Genomic DNA, 20,038 nt, shown 5'->3' with positions numbered 1-20,038 from the left:
TACCAAAACACTATATTTTTGGTTGGTGGCAGCAGTACCAGATCTAAACTAGGATTTAAGTTTAGAAGGATCCATGAAGGTCCCCATCTTTTGGACGCTAAAGTTCAAACTGGGGAATAAACCTATGACACCAGGGCTGGCTTAGACTTTCAGGGCTGTAGTGACTGATATTTGTAAGATGCTTTTACAACACTTCTGCAAGGAAGAGCTGGTGACTCTTTGAGGTAGCTGGGGCTAGAACCCAGGAGTCCTGGCAAAACCCAGGCAAAGGCATTACTGAAGTGGATGAGATTCTCAGTCACTTGCACACTAGGGACATGCTATATATTGCCAGCCTCCTAGGCTGTTCCCCATGAGTCCTAGCCCCCCATCCCACTCAAACCCATAGGACTTGGGGATCTGGGGCAAAAATCATACTTGGTCCTGCTAATGAAGGCAGGAAGCTGGACTCAATGACCTTTGGGGGGAGGGAGAGCTCAGTGCTTTGAGCATTAGCCTGCTATACCCAGGGTTGTGAGCTCGAGCCTCGAGGGGGCATTTAGGGAACTGGGAATAAAAATCTGTCTGGGGATTGGTCCTGCTCTGAGCAGGACACTGGACTAGAATAAATGGCCTCCTGAGGTCCCTTCCAACCCTGATAGTCCATGATTTAATGCAGCAGGGGCATCTGCTGGAACTACAGCTACCTGCAGCCAATTCACAGCTCAGACCCCCTTAGGGCAAGTCACTGAATCTCTCTTCAGCTCAATTCCCCAGCTATAGAACGGGGACCTGGCTTTGTCAGTTTTGGCTGGGTGTGTCTGTACAACTCTAAGCCCAGCTGGGGCCTCCTGAGGCAATCTGCTTGCTACCATAATATTCATCTAATTATAACAATACCAGTGTGGGACGCAAGCCCTGATTTGGGCTAAAAATGCCAAGAATTCAGCAGGATGTAGGAACTGAGTTTTATTGATGAGTTGGGATTTCATAGCCACATTTGATGCTCCTCTCATAAGCATCTTGGGTCTTCCCTACTGGGTTTCCTGGTGTCACGGCAGCCCCCCTGTTTTACTGAGAAGGTTTCAATCACTTTTATCCAGGCAGCAGGCAAAGCGGGATGGGGAGGTCTGAACACAGCCTCTCTGCCAGGAGAGGTACTCTACAGTTGCGCATGTCAGTTGTTGGCGATGACCTCCTCAATCCAGGATACGTAGTTACACACTGTGGCATAGACGCCAGGGTGGTTCTTCTGGGCACAGCCGATGCCCCAGGACACCACCCCCATCAGCTCTCCATTATAGACCACTGGCCCACCGGAGTCTCCCTGCAGAGAACAAAGAGTTGTGCAAGCATGGCATTAGAACAGAGGTGGGCAAACTACGGCCCACGGGCCACATCCAGCCCGTGGGACCATCCTGCCCGGCCCCTGAGCTCCTGGCTGGGGAGGCTACCACCGGCTCCTCCCCTGCTGTTCCCCCTGCCACGCTGCCATGCAGGCAGTGCTCTGGGCGGTGGAATTACACGCTCCTGGAGAGCAGTGCGGGAGCATGTCTGGCTCCTGCCAGGCAGCGCGGCTGCCAGACGTGCTGCTCTGAGCAACATGGTAAGGGGGCCAGCGCTGGGGGGTTGGGGGAGAGGTGGTCAAGGGACAGGGATGGAGAACAGGGTGGGGGTTGGATAAGAATGGGAGTCCCAGGGGCCTGTCAGGGGGTGGGGGGGTGGAAAGAGGGTGGGGGGCAGTCAGGGGACTGGGAGCAGGGGGGGTTGGCTGGGTCGGGGGCAGGAAGTGGGAGGGGCGGATGGGAGCAGGGGCCAGGCTGTTTGAGGAGGCACAACCTTCCCTACACAGCCCTCCATACAGCTTTGCAACCCCAATGTGACCTTGGGCCAAAATGTTCCCCGTTAGAATCTGGCAAGAGAACTGTGCCCAAGTGACTAGGAGTCACCGCCTAGGGCTGGACGTGGCTGTCAACCCAGGTCCAGGGGATGTTGGTAACAGAGGGAAGACCGGCCCAGCCCAGACCCCACATCCTTCTCCCTCACACATGCCCTCACTGGGACATCCCAGAACCAGCAAATGTATGTATGTATAGTAGCACACAGACACCCCTGTGTGCACACACTTACACACACACCGCCTTCTGTAAATAGGAATGTGTACAAACCCCTTGACATACACACCTCTCTGCACAAACCCGCCCGTATGCCTCTGCACACATGAACACCTTATCACTCGCGTACACACGCACACAGAGACACCTGGCTCTACTGAGAGGAAATATCCCAGAAACATGCAAGTGCACCCTATAATGATGCCAATGACATCATGATCACCCGATCCTCACATCCTCAGGACACATGTCTAGAGCTCATTGTCCTTGTACTTGCAAAACCCAAGCACGGTGATTGCTTGCCATGTACTGAGGAAATAGCATTTGCTTTGAACCCCAGGGCAGCTGAATGAAAGGCAACCTCCCCACACACCACAAACCGACCCAGCCGCTCCCTCCATACCTGGCAAGAGTCCTTGCCCCCTTCCATGTAGCCAGCACAGAACATATTCTTGGTGATGCGACCGGGGTAGGCGGCACGGCAGGCAGAGTCAGAGAGGATGGGCACATTCAGACATTGTAGGACATCCGGGTACTGAACTGAGGAGGAGAGAGAATGGGGAGAAATGGGGATCTAATGCCACAGACTATTCAATGCAGGAAGCACCCATCATATGGGGCCTGATTCCCCATCACCCATGCTAGTGTAAATCAGGAGTAACCCTACTGGAGTTGGTGTAAGTCAGGATTATTGCTGATGACCCCTTCCCCCTTGCAGATACTCCCTGAGCTGAAGTTGTCTCCACTATAACTTACCCCCAGATGTCAGGATGTTCCCCCAGCCAGAGACCAGGCACTTCGTCCCTGCCACAGGGCAGCTCTTGGAGATGGGGATGGGCTGCACGTAGGCACCGAACCGGGCTGGTTGGGCTAGCTTCACCAGCATGATGTCATTATCCGCGCTGTATTGGTGGTACTGGGGGAACTGGATGGCTTTGGCCACCTGGATATGCTGCTCAGTGCCCTCGTCTGCACTGGTGTCATGCTCCCCGAGATGAGCCACCAGGGTACTGGGCCTGCAGGGAACAGCCACAGAGTCACAGAAATGCTGGGCTGGGAGAGAGCTCGAGAAGTCATCACATCCAGCCTCCTGCACTGAGGCAAGACCAAGTAACCCAAAACCAGCCCTGACTTGTGTTTGTTCAGCCTGTTCTTAAACCTTCCATTGATGGGGACCCCACACCCTCCCTTGGAGTCTGTTCCAGTGCCTAACTACCCCGAGAGTTAGAAGGTTTTCATAATATCTAAGATAAATCTGCCTTGCTGCTGATTACACCCATTGCTTCTTGTCCTACCTTCAGTGGACAGGGAGAACAACTGATCACTGGCTTCTTTATCACACCCCTCTTTGTTATCAGGCGCCTCCCTTAGGCTTCTTTTCTCAAACCTAAACATGCCCAATTGTTTTAGCCTCTCCTCAGAAGTCCTTTGATCCTCTGGACTCTCTCCAGCTTGTCCACATCTTTCCTAAAGTGCGGCACCCAGCTTTGGGCCCACGACATCAGCTGAGGCCTCCCCGGTTCCTTGTTCTGACATGCAACACTCCTGCTAATACACCCTAGAATTATATTAGCCTTTTTTGCAACTGCACCACAGTGTTTCCCATAATTCAGTTGCTTGGGAAATACAACCTAGGCCCCCACATAACACCCACAAGGCCTGGGTCCCACTGAAAACTTGCTTCCTACCCAAAGGGGCCTGTGCCTTGTTCTAGGACAGGGATGACTCCTCCCAAACTGCTCTACTGATGCACCAGTCTACTCACCTTAAGTAGCAATGAGCTGCTGAGATGATCCACCACTCATTGATGAGTGACCCCCCACACCAGCCGTTGCCAGAGCCATATGTGAAATAGACCTGCCAGGGCTGGGAGTGGGGCGAGCACTCATAGCCACCTATTATCTTATCATCATCTTCCAGCTGTGAGGCTGCTGCAAGCAAAGAGAATGGATGGGGATTAGCCTGGGGGAGTTAGAACAAGAGAAAGGAGAGGCCAATACGGAGAGCAGTTACCTGTGGCGCTCAGCAGAAGAGCGAACAAGATGATCTCCATGGTGCCAGGCTGAGCTGGGCACAAGATGGTGTGGGTTTATACAAGATGAACTGTCCACGTGATTCAACAGCTGTCAGTGATTAGGGACTGAATTTAGAAACAAAAACCACATCTGTCTCCCCAGGTAAATAACTGTCTGTTCCACCTGCCGCATTCCCTTGGGGAGGGGTTTGCTGCAGAGGAGGGAACTGGGGCTAAAATGAGTTCAGGACAGGACCTGCTTCCTATGCCATTTGGATGAAATTCGCCCAGTGCAACTCAACTTTTAACATGGGCTGGAGGTGATAAATAGGCATTGGGCATGTCAACTCCACCAGCCCAAGGCTCGGCAGCCTGCATAAGAGCCATTTACAGATGATTGATTCTGAAACACCCTTAATGGCTTCCATTTCATAAGTTTACATCAGTAATACAAGTTTATATCTTATTCTCCTAACTCCAGATATAGTTATAATACATGCAAACAAATGGGATGAATACACTCACTAGATCATAAACTGTGTAATGATACCTTATAAGAGACCTTTCACATAAAGCATATTCCAGTTACATCATATTCACATATTTTTAGAAAGCATAAGGAGTGCAACGTCACACTCAACTTGAAACATTTTTGGCCAAAACAATTTCAAAACTGTAGACCCAGTAAGTTTCAGCTTTTTGAGTCAAATTAACTTTTTGTTTTAAAGGGATGGTACATTTTCACTAAAAAAGAGAAATGAAAATAAGATAAATTGAAACACAATGTTCTAGATTTACTAAAACAAAATCTGTGTGTCACGGGTTGGATCACAGAAACCCCCTTGGGGCTGCCAACTGATGTGACAAGACGAGTTCTGCCCCTGCTTTTCCTGCCAGCCTGGGAGTCCAGCACCGTCTTGCTGAGCCAGACATGCCCGTCTGCTCCAACGCAGACCCAGGCTCTGAACCACGTGCCCCAAAGCTGCAGACTTAACTGAAAGCAACTTAAGAAGTGTTCCTGTCTTTAATACTCAGATGCCCAACTCCCAATGGGGTCCAAACCCCAAATAAATCTGTTTTACCCTGTATAAAGTTCATACAGGGTAAACTCAAATTGTTCACCCTCTACAACACTGAGAGAGAGAGATGCGCAGCTGTTTGCCCCCGCCCCCCCCCGGTATTAATACAGACTCTGGGTTAATTAATAAGTAAAAAGTGATTTTATTAAATACAGAAAGTAGGATTTAAGTGGTTCCAAGTAATAGCAGAGAGAACAAAGTGAATTACCAAGCAAAATAAAATAAAATATGCAAGTCTAAGCTTAATCCAGTAATAAACTGAATACAGATAAAATCTCACCCTCAGAGATGTTTCAATAAGTTTCTTTCTCAGACTTGACACCTTCCTAGTCTGGGCACAATCCTTTCCCCCTGGTACAGCCCTTGTTCCAGCTCAGGCGGTAGCTAGGGGATTTCTCATGATGGGGATTTCCCTTTTTGTTCTGTTCCACCCACTTATATATCTTTTGCATAAGGTGGGAATCCTTTGTCTCTGTCTGGGTTCCCACCAACTCTTCTGAATGTAAAAGCACCAGGTTAAAGATGGATTCTAGTTCAGGTGACATGATCACATGTCACTGTAAGACTTCATTACCCACTTGCCAGCACACACATATACAGGAAGACTTACAAGTAAAACAGAGCCATCTATAGTCAATTGTCCTGGTTAATGGGAGCCATCAAGATTCCAAACCACCATTAATGGCCCACACTTTGAATAACTACAATAGGACCTCAGAATTATATTTTATATTTCTACTTTTAGATACAAGAGTGACTTTGTAACCCGAGACCCTGGGTCTTGGTGACCATGGCCTGTGGCCCTGCCGAATCCTGGGGCTGACGCTGGGGCCAATCGCTGTTGAGGGGAAGCTCACCATGCTCACACCTGGGCGTGAGGGGCAGAGGTGCTGGATCTGCAGGTGCCCTCCTGCTGCCCTAGCTCCATGAGCCCCACCAGCATCGCTGGGGGGTGAGGGCAGCAGGGTCAGCCTGTAGCATCTGTTGCTGTTGCATGTGAGCTCTGCGGATGCTTGAGGGGGTTGTGTTGAGGGGTGCAGAGCTGCATCATGGTCTCTGGGTATTTCCTCATCCCTGTGCTTCCCCCACATTAGCTGGCTGCTCCCAGCCAGGTTGCCTCATTCCTGTCTCCCTCTCACCCATCGGGGGAAGAACCCAGCCCCACTGGGATTCTCAGGCCGGTGTCCCCTCCCACAAATGTAGTGAGTGCTGGGTCTGACTCTCAGGTCAGTGCATGAGAGCACAGAGGGAAGTAACCCCTCAGCTGTTTCACCCCAGGATGAGGTCATGTGGCAGCTGGCTGGTTTCTCAGGGTGACTGAGGAAGTGCCAAAGGGGGGCCTGCACCAAGGTAACCATCTTCTGGGAGCTTCTCCGTGGAATAATATTCTCCATTTACATTATATTCACACTCATCAGCATATTTTCATAAGATCATATAGAGTGCAACATCACGCTTTGACCTGAACCAAAATTGATTCACAAAAATGTTTACAATTGTGACTTTTCATCCCAATCTGAGATGGGAGAGAAATTTTGAATGTTGTTAATTCTCCTGAGCTGGGTGGGAACTCGTGTTCTGCCCAGACCCACTCCTGGGTTTGATCCTGGTTCTGCCAGAGACTCACTGTGTGATCTCAGCTGAGTCACTGAATCTTTCTGAGCTTTGGTCCCCATCTTCTAAGAGGGACAGTGTTACCTGCTGCCCCCTGGGGGTGAGACTGAAGGCTAGTCTACACTAGAAGCACTGCAGTGGTGCAACCGCCATCGGCATAACAAAACCACCTCCGCAAGAGGCGGTAGCTATGTCATAACGTTGTCCACACTGGCGCTTAGGTCAGTGTAATTTATGCTGCTCCAGGGGTGGCTTATTCCCATCCCTGAGTGATATAAATTATACTAATCTAACCTGTAGTGTAGAAAAGCCCTGAGAAATGATTGGGGCCTGTAGACGAGCAGACTCACCCCTGCAGTGCCTCCTGCTGGTCTCTCAGGGAATTAGCTCACTCCAGCTCTGGAGCGCCCTCTGGCCGCTCCCTGGCATAACCCATCAGTCTGGGTCTCCCCTCCCTGGGAACCCCCCAACCCACTCTTGGCTTCCCTGGCCTTTTATACAGGCCAGCTGTGGCCTGATTAGGATGTGGCCCACCTGTGGCCGCTTCCCCAATCAGCCTAGCTTTTAGAGCTGCAGCTTTCAAGCCTTGCCAGGCCACTTTTTAAACCCCTCAGGGCAGGAGTGGGTAACCACCCCGCTTCAGGCTATAGAAGGACCTAGCTAGACAGGCCTGAAAGGTCCTTAAGCACATAAGAACGGCCGTCCCAGGTCAGACCAAAGGTCCATCTAGCCCAGTATCCTGTCTACTGACAGGGGCCAATGCCAGGTGCCCCAGAGGGAGTGAACCTAACAGGCAATGATCAAGTGATCTCTCTCCTGCCATCCATCTCCATCCTCTGACGAACACAGGCTAAGGACACCATTCTTTACCCATCCTGGCTAATAGCCATTTATGGACTTAGCCACTGTGAATTTATCCAGTTCCCTTTTAAACATTGTTATAGTCCTAGCCTTCACAACCTCCTCAGGTAAGGAGTTACACAAGTTGACTGTGCCCTGCGTGAGGAAGAACTTCCTTTTATTTGTTTTAAACCTGCTGCCTATTAATTTCATTTGGTGACCCTAGTTCTTGTATTATGGGAATAAGTAAATAACTTTTCCTTATCCACTTTCTCCACATCACTCATGATTTTATATACCTCTATCATATCCCCCCTTAGTCTCCTCTTTTCCAAGCTGAAGAGTCCTAGCCTCTTTAATCTTTCCTCATATGGGACCCTCTCCAAACCCCTAATCATTCTAGGTGCCCTTTTCTGAACCTTTTCTAATGCCAGTATATCTTTTTTGAGATGAGGAGACCACATCTGTACGCAGTAGTCGAGATGTGGGCATACCATAGATTTATATAAGGGCAATAATATATTCTCTGTCTTATTCTCTGTCCCCTTTTTTAATGATTCCTAACATCCTGTTTGCTTTTTTGACCGCCTCTGCACACTGCGTGGACATCTTCAGAGAACTATCCACGATGACTCCAAGATCTTTTTCCTGACTCGTTGTAGTTAAATTAGCCCCTATCATATTGTATGTATAGTTGGGGTTATTTTTTCTCATGTGCATTGCTTTACATTTATCCACATGAAATTTCATTTGCCATTTTGTTGCCCAATCACTTAGTTTTGTGAGATCTTTTTGAAGTTCTTCACAGTCTGCTTTGGTCTTAACTATCTGGAGCAGTTTAGTATCATCTGCAAACTTTGCCACCTCACTGTTAACCCCTTTCTCCAGATCGTTTATGAATAAGTTGAACAGGATTGGTCCGAGGACTGACCCTTGGAGAACACCACTAGTTACCCCTCTCCATTCTGAGAATTTACCATTAATTCCTACCCTTTGTTCCCTGTCTTTTAACCAGTTCTCAGTCCATGAAAGGACCTTCCCTTTTATCCCATGACAGCTTAATTTACGTAAGAGCCTTTGGTGAGGGACCTTGTCAAAGGCTTTCTGGAAATACAACCGTATTTGCTCCAATCCCTCGGACAGAGATAAACACCTACAAGATCTCTATCAAGCATTCTTAAACCTACAATACCCACCTGCTGAAGTGAAAAAACAGATTGACAGAGCCAGAAGAGTACCCAGAAGCCACCTACTACAGGACAGGCCTAAAAAAGAAAATAACAGAACACCACTAGCCATCACCTACAGCCCCCAACTAAAACCTCTCCAGCGCATCATCAAAGATTTACAACCTATCCTTAAAGATGATCCCTCACTCTCACAGATCTTGGGAGACAGGCCAGTCCTTGCTTATAGACAGCCTCCCAACCTGAAGCAAATACTCACCAGCAACCGCACACCATACAACATAAACACTAACCCAGGAACCTATCCTTGCAATAAAGCCCGATGCCAGCTCTGTCCACATATCCATTCAAGTGACACCATCACAGGACCTAATCACATCAGACACACCATCAGGGGCTCGTACACCTGCACATCTACCAACGTGATATATGCCATCATGTGCCAGCAATGCCCCTCTGCCATGTACATTGGCCAAACCGGACAGTCTCTACGCAAAAGAATAAATGGACACAAATCTGACATCAGGAATCATAACATTCAAAAACCAGTGGGAGAACACTTCAACCTTCCTAACCACTCAGTGACAGACTTGAAGGTGGCAATTTTGCAACAAAAAAACTTCAAAAACAGACTCCAAAGAGAGACTGCTGAACTTGAATTAATATGCAAACTAGATACCATTAACTGTGGTCTAAATAAAGACTGGGAATGGTTGGGTCATTACACCAATTGATTCTATTTCCCTATGTTAAGTTCTCCTCACACCTTCTATGGGCCATCTTAATTATCACTTCAAAAAGTTTTTTTTCCTCCTGCTAACGATAGCTCATCTCAATTGATTAGACTCTGCCTGTTGGTATGCATACTTCCACCTTTTCATGTTCTCTGTATGTATAAATATCTCCTGTCTGTGTGTTCCATTCTATGCATCCGAAGAAGTGAGCTTTAGCTCACGAAAGCTCATGCTACAATAAATTTGTTAGTCTTTAAGGTGCCACAAGTACTCCTGTTTTTTTTTTTGTTTTTTTTTTTTTTTTTTGCGGATACAGACTAACACGGCTGCTACTCTGAAACCTGGAAATCTGAGTACACTATGTCCACTGGATCCCCCTTGTCCACATGTTTGTTGACCCCTTCAAAGAACTCTGATAGATTAGTAAGACACGATTTCCCTTTACAGAACCCATGTTGACTATTGCTCAACAGTTTATGTTTTTTCTATGTGTCTGACAATTTTATTCTTAACTATTGTTTCGACTAATTTGCCCGGTACCAACATTACACTTACCGGTCTGTAATTGCCGGGATCACCTCTAGAACCTTTTTTAAATATTGGTGTTACATTAGCTAACTTCCAGTCATTGGGTACAGAAGCCAATTTAAAGGACAACTTACAAACCTTAGTTAATAGTTCTGCAACGTCACATTTGAGTTCTTTCAGAACTCTTGGGTGAATGCCATCTGGTCCCGGTGACTTGTTAATGTTGAGTTTATCAATTAATTCCAAAACCTCCTCTAGTGACACTTCAATCTGTGACAATTCCTCAGATTGGTCACCTACAAAAGCCGGCTCTGGTTTGGGAATCTCCCTAACATCCTCAGCCGTGCAGACTGAAGCAAAGAATCCATTTAGTTTCTCCGCAATGACTTTATCCTCTTTAAACGCTCCTTTTGTATCTCGATCATCAAGGAGCCCCCACTGGTTGTTTAGCAGACTTCCTGCTTCTGATGTACTTAAAAAACATTTTGTTATTACCTTTGGCGTTCTTGGCTAGCTGTTCTTCAAACTCCTCTTTGGCTTTTCTTATTACACTCTTGCACTTAATTTGGCAGTGTTTATGCTCCTTTCTATTTGCCTCACTAGGATTTGACTTCCACTTTTTAAAAGACGTCTTTTTATCTCTCACTGCTTCGTTTACATGGTTGTTAAGCCACGGTGGCTCTTTTTTGGTTCTTTTACTGTGTTTTTTAATGTGGGGTATACATTGAAGTTGGGCCTCTATTATGGTGTCTTTAAAAAGCGCCCATGCAGCTTGCAGGGATTTCACTTTAGTCACTGTACCTTTTAACTTCTGTTTAACTAACCCCCTCATTTTTGTATAGTTCCCCCTTTTGAAATTAAATGCCACAGTGTTGGGCTGTTGAGATGTTCTTCCCACCACAGGGATGTTGAATGCTATTGTATTATGGTCACTATTTCCAAGCAGTCCTGTTATAGTTACCTCTTGGACCAGCTCCTGCGCTCCACTCAGGATTAAATCTAGAGTTGCCTCTCCCCTTGTGGGTTCCCGTACCAGCTGCTCCATGAAGCAGTCATTTGAAGTATCGAGAAATTTTATCTCTGCATTTCATCCTGAAGTGAAATGTTCCCAGTCAATACGGGGATAATTGAAATGCCCCCACTATTATTGAGTTCTTAATTTTGATAGTGATGATGAAATGCTAAGGGAAATTAGAGAGGCTATCACTGTCCTGGTCAGGTGGTCAATAATAGATCCCTAATGTTATATTCTTATTAGAGCATGAAATTTCTATCCACAGGGATTCTATGGAACATGTGGATTCGCTTAAGATTTTTACTTCATTTGATTCTACATTTTCTTTCACATATAGTGCCACTCCCCCCTTCCCCCCCCTCCCCCGCACGACCCGTTCTGTCCTTCCGATATATTTTGTACCCCGGAATGATTGTGTCCCATTGACTGCTGTCAGTCCACCAGGTTTCTGTGATGCCTATTATATCAATATCCTCCTCTAGCACAAGGCAATCTAGTTCACCCATCTTATTATTTAGACTTCTAGCATTTGTGTACATGCACTTTAAAAACTTGTCACTGTTTATTTGTCTGCCCTTTTCTGATGTGTCAGATTCTTTTTTATGTGAATGTTTATCATCTCATCGGGCCCTTACATTATCCTCTTCCATCCTCTGCTCCTGACTGAGAATCCTGGAGATTCTCTATCAATAGACTCTCCCCTAAGAGAAGTCTGTGTCCGATCCACATGTTCCTCTGCAGCCGTCGGCTTTCCCCCCCCGCCCCCCCATCTCCTAGTTTAAAAACTGCTCTACAACCTTTCTAATGTTTAGTGCCAGCAGTCTGGTTCCACTTTGGTTTAGGTGGAGCCCATCTCTCCTGTATAGGCTCCCCCCATCCCAGAAGTTTCCCCAGTTCCTAATGAACGTGAACCCCTCCTCTCTACACCATCGTCTCATCCACGCATTGAGACTCTGAATCTCTGCCTGCCTACCTGGCCCTGCGCGTGGAACTGGGAGCATTTCTTAAAATGCCACCATAGAGGTCCTGGATTTCAGTCTCTTCCCTAGCAGCCTAAATTTGGCTTCCAGGACATCTCTCCTACCCTTCCGTATGTCATTGGTACCTACATGTACCATGACCACCGGCTCCTCCCCAGCACTACACATAAGTCTATCTAGATGCCTCGAGAGATCCGCAACCTTCGCACCAGGCAGGCAAGTCACCATACGGTTCTCCCGGTCATCACAGACCCAGCTATCTACATTTCTAATAATCGAATCTCCCATTACTAACACCTGCCTTTTCCTAGCAACTGGAGTTCCCTCCCCCAGAAAGGCAACCTCAGTGTCAGAGGCAACCCCAGCACCATCTGGAAGGAGGGTCCCAACTATGGGAAGGTTTCCCTCTGTTCCCATTGACTGCTCTGTTTCCCTGGGCCTTTCATCCTCCTCAACAGCGCAGGGGCTGTCTGACCGGAGGTGGAACAATTCTACAGTGTCCCGGAAAGCCTCATCAACATACCTCTCTGGAGGTACATCTGCTCTGAGCTGCCTGCTGCACTGGGGTGACTTTCCTTGTGCTGAACAGGCAACTGCAGATACAACTCTCCCTCTACCCCTCTGTTGCTATAAGCATGGGGTAGTTCATGTCCCAATATGATTGTAACTGTGCATTTCTAGCAAGCCCACAATCTTGAATGGCCAGTGGTCATTGATCACTCTCCTCAGAGCCCAGGACTGAACCCCAACCCTGGTGCCGCCTGGCTCGGAGAGCACATTGGACATGTCGTCATTTTCTTGGCTCTGACAAGGGAAAGTAACTAACATCAGTAGCCAGAACAAGCTCTAATCAGTGTTTGATTTTCCAGTGAGTGACCCTGGTGGTGGTGGTATTATCGGGATTATTGGGCCACCTTCTCTTTCATTTAATTGTTAGCATATTAAACATTGTTAAATGCATCTCCAAAGGGCTGACCTCAACCACCCTTCTCCTACATGGGAGAAATAAACACCAAAGGGACATGGGCACAAACCCACCCACTATGCAGAGAATTCACCATCTCTTGTGACTTAGGGTACGTCTTCAATACCGACCATATCGGCGGGTAGCAATCGATTTTTCAGGGATCGATATTTCGTGTCTCATCTAGACGCAATATATTGATCCCCGAATGCGCTCCTGTCGACTCCGGAACTCCACCAACCTGAATGGTGGTAGCGGAGTCGACAGGGGGAGCCGCAGATATCGATCCCGTGCCGTGAGGACGGTAGGTAACTCGATCTAAGATACTTCAACTTCAGCTATGCTATTCACGTAGCTGAAGTTGTGTATCTTAGATCGATCCCCCCCCCCCCCCGCCCGTAGCGTAGACCAGCCCTCACAGAGCAAAGCGCGTTTCTTTCTGCATCGCTATGGAATGAGGCTTGTAAATTGCCATTCAATGCAGAGTGTTCTGTGCTCATGCAGCTAGTCCTAGTCAGATGCTTTAAATTTACAGGGCACTGTTATTTTGTAGTGCAGAAGCACCTACAGATCCCACCTAGGTGGACAGCCCTTTGTGCTGGGTGCTGTACAAGTGCAATCAGTAAGGCACAGTCAAGGGGTGAGTGAGAGAGGGATCATGCCAGGGAGTGAATGTTTTAATGTTAGCTAAACAAACCCTTTCAACCCTACTGAAATGAAACATTTTACCCTTTACTTTAAACAGTGTCCTTTTCATGTTTCCAAACTGGAATATTTCAGAATACTTCATTCCATGAAAAATTTAGACTTAGACTTTTTGTCCCAATTTGAGACAGAAATTCCCGTGTATACCCCAGGAGGCACCCCCGTTTGAGTCACAGACACAGAGTCACTGCATCACTTCACAGTGCCATGTTTGTTGCAGTTACACACCTCCAGAAGCTGCAGGGGGCCCACAGACCCAGTAGCCAGTGCCAGCAGGCACCCAACAGTGTACACCAAAGTCTACACTTACAAATCCCTGGATACACCAGGTCATGTCTTATAAGTAGGAGCAAGACAACTCCCAGGGTGGCAGCCTTGGGCAAAGTGCAGTGTAGATGGGCGGACTCACCCCTGCAGCGCCTCCTGCTGGTAATTAGCTCAGTTCCAGCTCCAGAGCGCCCTCTGCAGGCCAGTGATCTGCCTGTCCTCTTGGCCCCTGTGTCCCTCCCTGGACCCGGAATTGGGTGCTGCCCCCGGCAGTAACCCCTCTCTCTCAGGGTCTCCCCTCCCCGGGGAACCCCCACCCACTATCCCCACCTTGACTCAGTATACTGGCCAGGAGGGTTTGGACCTGCTGCCTTGGCCTACCGCTGCGCTGCCCTCTGCAACCCCCAGTACCTTTTAGCCCAATGCTAGGCCGCAGCCTGGGGCTTTCCAGGCTGGAGCTCCCCAGCTCCTCTGCCTTTCCCCAGCTGTGCTTCACTCAGGTACCTTGTCTCCAGTTCCCAGCAGCCAGGCCCAACTCCCTCTACAGGCAGAGGAAAACTCTCTGGGCTTCTGGCTTCCCTGGCCTTCCTATAAGGCCCTGTTGCTCAGTGTGGGGCAGCCACTTCCCCCAATCAGCCCAGCCTAAAAGCTGCTTTCTCCAGCCACAGCCCCTTCCCAAGGCTGTTTTTAACCCCTTCAGGGCAGGAGCAGGGGTCCACCCCGCCCCGTTTCCCAGAAACCCAATAGATACATGCAGTGAATCCTTAAAAGTAATTTAAACAACAGTAAGTGTTCAGAGCACAGGCGTCCATCATGTCCCATGTGAATCCCTGCATAACTTCAGACCCAAGTAGAAAGGGTCAGCACAGAGGATGCTGCCTCTGCTAAGGACTTCATCAGCCTGCCATTTAAGCAACATGTAGAGGAATGAGGCAGGTCATGCCTACACCTCCCTCCCCACACTATTCATGCATGCGGCACAGATACGGACTCACCCACATCCACACCCTGCAGATATATCAGCCACGTGTGCATTGTGTGTACATGTGTGCATGCACGCACACGCATGATGCTCCCTTATCTAAACACACTGGCACAGAGGCACACTAGGGAAAAGTGCAGAGCGGTTTGCATGCGAACCTTGCCCCATCGTCCAGCACAGGAGAGAGGCTGAGAACACAACCCTTCTCCCCAAGGGATAGAGAGCTTGGATGGAGCGGGAGGCCTGGCAGTACTGTGCTTTGGCACCTCTCCTGCGCTGCATCTTGCTCTCCTAAGCATCAGAGCTGTTCTGCTTGTGCAGGAAACTTAAACCTGCATAAATGATGGCCTGGGGCTGTGGCTGGGGTGGAGAGGCACCCAAAATAAAGGCTGGGTTGGGGCTGGGTCACATCTGCTGGATTCTTGCTCACTGGGTGCAAAGTCCCCAGAAGTCCCTGCCTCCCTTTCCCCACACCTGAAGTCTCTGACCTGTAATTATCCTGGTGTGTTACACCCTAAATCTTCCCTCTGGTCTCCACATGTTGCAGTTTAAACTCCCCCACCCAGTCACCTGTGTTACACCCTAAAGCTTCCCTATTTATCACTTTGTCAGTCTCCCAGACTCACCATCCATTCACAAGAGGGACTTGCATACAAAAAAAAGTGTTGGGGGAACGGTCTGGGTGTTTATGTGTAGGGATCGCTCTGTGTAGATACTGAGAGATGTGTATGTATCGCTCTGTGTGGATATTGAGATTGGGTGTGTATGTGTAAGACTGCCTGGGGTGTGTAGGCAGGTGGGGGTGAGTGTTTGCCTATTTGTGGATGAGTTTTTTATGGGCATGTATGTGGGGATGTATGGCTCTGGGTGTGCAAGGCTTTGTGTGTACAGCTCAATGTGCCTTTGCAGTTTTAGTGTGGATAAATCTCTGCATTAAGCATCTTCATAGAACTTTCATATGACTTTGTCATACAACTTTGTATCAGATCCTTATATAGAAAACTTTGTATTGAGCCTTGGTATAATGTTATAGCCCCCAAGGATAGCTAAAGTAGAAGAAAAATGTCTTTTTGCTAGTAGAACAAGATAGAATGAACGAGGTGTGCCTGAGCAAGGCATGGCAGGCAGCATCTCCAGACAGCTGCAACCCTTGGAGAGGGGATGGAAGCCAGACCCAAGGACAATAAAACTTGTCAAGAGGCCTCACTAAAGAAGAGCAGACATACCGTATTGATGGCCTCAGGGGGAGGGGAGGGGAGGGGCGTTAGAAGCGAGCACCTTCTTTTGAAAACACCCTCTTTGAACAGCATTGGGACAGCACCCAGAGAGAAGCAGCACAAAGGACCAATGGACACAGACATGGATTTTGAATCTGGTACAGATTTGCATGAGAGGGAAGCTGCTATAAATGTCGGGTGTCTTGCAGAGGACCCCGGGTCTCGTCAACATGGGAGCATCGATCTGGATCGGCAGAAGCCCGGCTCCACCCCCTCCCCCATCTAACTCACCTGGCCAGTGAAGTTAAGGGGAGCAACTAGTTGGTAACAACAACAAGACGGAGTGTGCTTGTGTGTGTGTGTAAGTGCATGAGTGTAATATATCTCCTATGCATATGATACAGTGTTGATTGATACATGTATTACCAATAAATGTGGTGCATTGCCTTATTTCCCCTGAAAAGGTCCCGTGCAGTACTTTAAGCACAACATTAGCACTGATCACTCAACCCCTTAATGTAACAGACAGGCCCACCCCAAACCCCTCAGTGGCAGCTAGCTTCACACAGGGAGGAAACTTAGGCGCTAGAACAAGTTTGCAGTATGACCTTTTCCACTCCCAGCTCTTGGAGGGAGTGGGGTCCAGTCAGTCAGAACGGGAGGGGGCTGGGAGGTAGGATGCCTGGGTTCTGTGCCTGATGCTTGGGTGAAGTGGGTTCTAATGGTTAGAGTGAAGGGGGCTGGGAGCCAGGACGCCTGTGTTCTAGTCTCAACGTGGTGGAGAATGAGGGGGGAGTCAGGAGTTGTGGGTTCTGTTCCTCTGTCTGCACCTTACTCCTTCTCACGTGCCATCGCTGTGCCTCAGTTTCCTCCCAGTATCTGAAGACAGGGGTAATGGGATGGGAGGTGCAGTTATAATTAAGACTCTGAGTGAGCCCCATACACGCCAAATTCTGTGTCACTCACAGATCCACACACGCAGCAGTGAATGGAGCCAGGCAAGGGAATTTGCTTTATTGACTCTATAAGCAGAAAAGTGTCAGCATGTGAACAAATATGAACACAGAGGAACCTGCTTGCTATCCTGGCTTGTCCCTGTAGGAATGGCAGCGGGGAGGGGATGGGGATGGGGATGGGGTGGACGGCAGCATATGTTACTGCTCCCCATGCCACCAATGGTAAACCTGGTCCTTCAGGATTTCTGTGTAGGTCCCCGCAGCCGATGTGGTTTTTTCGTAGATTTCCCTGGGAAGGAAAGTGGAGGGGATGAGGAGACGCCACGTGAGAGGGTTGGACCCTGGTCCCTGTGGGATGGTCTGCGCTGTCAGCATCGTTATTAAATACAGTCCATGGTTAGAGTAAAACCAGCACCAAATCCAGCCATGGAACCCTGAAAAATCACTTACACATGGGCCCTGCTTCCTATGCACCCTAGGGCCCTTTCATGCCATTTGGGCAGCATAGAGGGGCTTCAGATAGGTAGGGACAGCTGTCTGTTAATGCGCCCTGCTCAGAGGACCTTCCCAAACGGGATAGAATACCATGTTGGAGTCATAGCATCCATCTCTGCTTCCCAGGGCCCAGAGAGAGACATGAAAAGCAGAGCATAAGAACATAAGAATGGCCGTGCTGGGTCAGAGCAAAGGTCCATCTAGCCCAGTGTCCTGTCTTCCAATAGTGGCCAATGCCGGGTGTCCCAAAGGGACTGAGCAGACAGATGATCATCAAGTGATCCATCCCCTGTCGCCCATTCCCAGCTTCTGGCAAACAGGCTAGGGACACCATCCCTGCCCATCCTGGCTAATAGCCATTGATGGACCTATCCTCCATGAACTGATCTAGTTCTTTTTTGAACCTTGTTATAGTCTTGGCCTTCACAACCTCCTCTCGCAAGAGGTTCCACAGGTTGACTGTGCGTTGTGTGAAAATATACTTCCTTTTGTTTGCTTTAAAACTGCTGCCTAGTAATTTCATTTATTAACTCCTAGTTCTTGTGTTATGAGAAGGAGTAAATAACACTTCCTTATTTACTTTCTCCACCCCAGTCATGATTTTATAGACCGCCATCATATTCTCCGCTTAGTCATCACTTTCCCTAAATGGCCCCCTCAAGGCATGAACTCTCACAGTCAGTGCTGATACTAATGCCCCAGTTCCGTGCTGGGGGGGGGTGGTGGGAGCTCAATGGGGGACACTCTCTCTCTCTCCTCATGGAGCTGACCCCATTCCCCCACCCAGAACTCACGGGTGCTGTACTGCAGGGAGCAAGGTGTGTATGAGTTGGGGGCACTCCCCCCTTGCAGCTGGAGCTGACCGCAGGACCCTGACATGGCATATGGGGGTGCTGTGCTACCGGAGGTACCATTTGGGGGATGAGACATGTTGCACTGGTTTTGTTCTTGCTAAAGTCACCGCTCTAAGTCAGCGGTTCTCAAACGGTGGGTCGGGACCCTGTTTTAATGGGGTCACCAGGGCTGGCTTAGACTTCCGGGGCCAAAGCCAAAGCCCGAGCACCACCGCCCAGGACCAGAGCCGAGGACCACGGGCTTCAGACAGCAGCGGCAAGGCTCAGTTACAGGCCCCTGCCTGTATGCTCTGGAGGCTTCCAATGGACGTCCTCATCATCTCTTCCCGTATCTTCCCAGGTATTGACGTTAGACTGACCTGAGTTGCTGAAGCATTTTGTGTGCGCCTGGGATTGGTCAGAGGCTGGGGGCCTGCATCACTGGCTAAAAACACAACAGCAGAGCAGCCTTTGCTCTGAGAGGCCGGCTCACAGCTTAGCTCCACATCAGCCCAGCTCAGGCCACCAGGTTTTCCACACATGCTATTGCACAAGGGCTCCCTCTGTTTACTGTGGTGGCCAGTTGCTAACCCTGCTCCCTCCATGTCTGCCAATAACCCGAGACCCTGGGTCTTGGTGACCATGGCCTGTGGCCCTGCCGAATCCTGGGGCTGACGCTGGGGCCAATCGCTGTTGAGGGGAAGCTCACCATGCTCACACCTGGGCGTGAGGGGCAGAGGTGCTGGATCTGCAGGTGCCCTCCTGCTGCCCTAGCTCCATGAGCCCCACCAGCATCGCTGGGGGGTGAGGGCAGCAGGGTCGGCCTGTAGCATCTGTTGCTGTTGCATGTGAGCTCTGCGGATGCTTGAGGGGGTTGTGTTGAGGGGTGCAGAGCTGCATCATGGTCTCTGGGTATTTCCTCATCCCTGTGCTTCCCCCACACTAGCTGGCTGCTCCCAGCCAGGTTGCCTCATTCCTGTCTCCCTCTCACCCATTGGGGGAAGAACCCAGCCCCACTGGGATTCTCAGGCCGGTGTCCCCTCCCACAAATGTAGCGAGTGCTGGGTCTGACTCTCAGGTCAGTGCATGAGAGCACAGAGGGAAGTAACCCCTCAGCTGTTTCACCCCAGGATGAGGTCATGTGGCAGCTGGCTGGTTTCTCAGGGTGACTGAGGAAGTGCCAAAGGGGGGCCTGCACCAAGGTAACCATCTTCTGGGAGCTTCTCCATGGAATAAACCCAACCTGCCCAGCCTCTCTGATGCCACCCAATCTCCACAGCCCTTCTCCTGTCTTTGACCCCCCAGGGGATGGAGCGGGGCAGAGGATTGGGGGGAAGCTGCGGTGGGGGGAAGCTAAGAGGCAGAGAGGCTGGTGTGTGACTCAAGCAGGGTGTGGATGAGATGTGAGTGGGAGAGGGGGGAGGATTCTGTCTTGTTGCAGAGGGAGAAGGTGGAATTCCCGTCGGGGGAGGGTCTGGGGGTTAGGGTTAGCATAACTAACATGTTCAGGTTCGGATGCACCTGTGCAGTCACTC

General features: G+C 49.4%; 1 protein-coding gene across 2 annotated transcripts; it reads right to left on the bottom strand.

Moving 5' to 3' along the window:
* Positions 1 to 978: 978 nt before the first annotated feature.
* On the bottom strand, positions 979 to 15,039 carry LOC120390656 (cationic trypsin-like). 2 transcript variants are annotated; one of them, XM_039513425.1, is made up of 6 exons: positions 15,016 to 15,039; positions 4,107 to 4,216; positions 3,859 to 4,024; positions 2,850 to 3,109; positions 2,497 to 2,633; positions 979 to 1,306 (listed from the first exon to the last, which is right to left on the bottom strand). In XM_039513425.1, the coding sequence occupies exons 2-6, from the start codon at positions 4,144 to 4,146 to the stop codon at positions 1,157 to 1,159; spliced, it is 753 nt and encodes a 250-aa protein (XP_039369359.1). In that variant the 5' UTR covers positions 4,147 to 4,216; positions 15,016 to 15,039; the 3' UTR covers positions 979 to 1,156. The 2 variants fall into 2 exon arrangements, with proteins under 2 accessions (XP_039369359.1, XP_039369360.1); XM_039513426.1 differs by lacking the exon at positions 15,016 to 15,039 and adding an exon at positions 5,467 to 5,530.
* Between the last annotated feature and the right edge of the window lie 4,999 nt (positions 15,040 to 20,038).

Source organism: Mauremys reevesii, linkage group 24 (assembly GCF_016161935.1).
Source record: "Mauremys reevesii isolate NIE-2019 linkage group 24, ASM1616193v1, whole genome shotgun sequence".
NCBI classification, from domain to species: Eukaryota; Metazoa; Chordata; order Testudines; family Geoemydidae; genus Mauremys; species Mauremys reevesii.
The sequence above is the reverse complement of the archived record's forward strand: the minus strand, read 5'-3'. Positions and strand labels throughout refer to the sequence as shown.

Excerpts from the sequence above, each read along its gene's own strand:
- LOC120390656 (XM_039513425.1), bottom strand. The coding sequence starts at position 4,146 with ATGGAGATCATCTTGTTCGCTCTTCTGCTGAGCGCCACAG. Across the intron at positions 4,025-4,106 it reads TCTTCTGCTGAGCGCCACAG|CAGCCTCACAGCTGGAAGAT; the intron begins GTAACTGCTCTC and ends CTTTGCTTGCAG. Across the intron at positions 2,634-2,849 it reads GAACATCCTGACATCTGGGG|TTCAGTACCCGGATGTCCTA; the intron begins GTAAGTTATAGT and ends TCTCCTCCTCAG.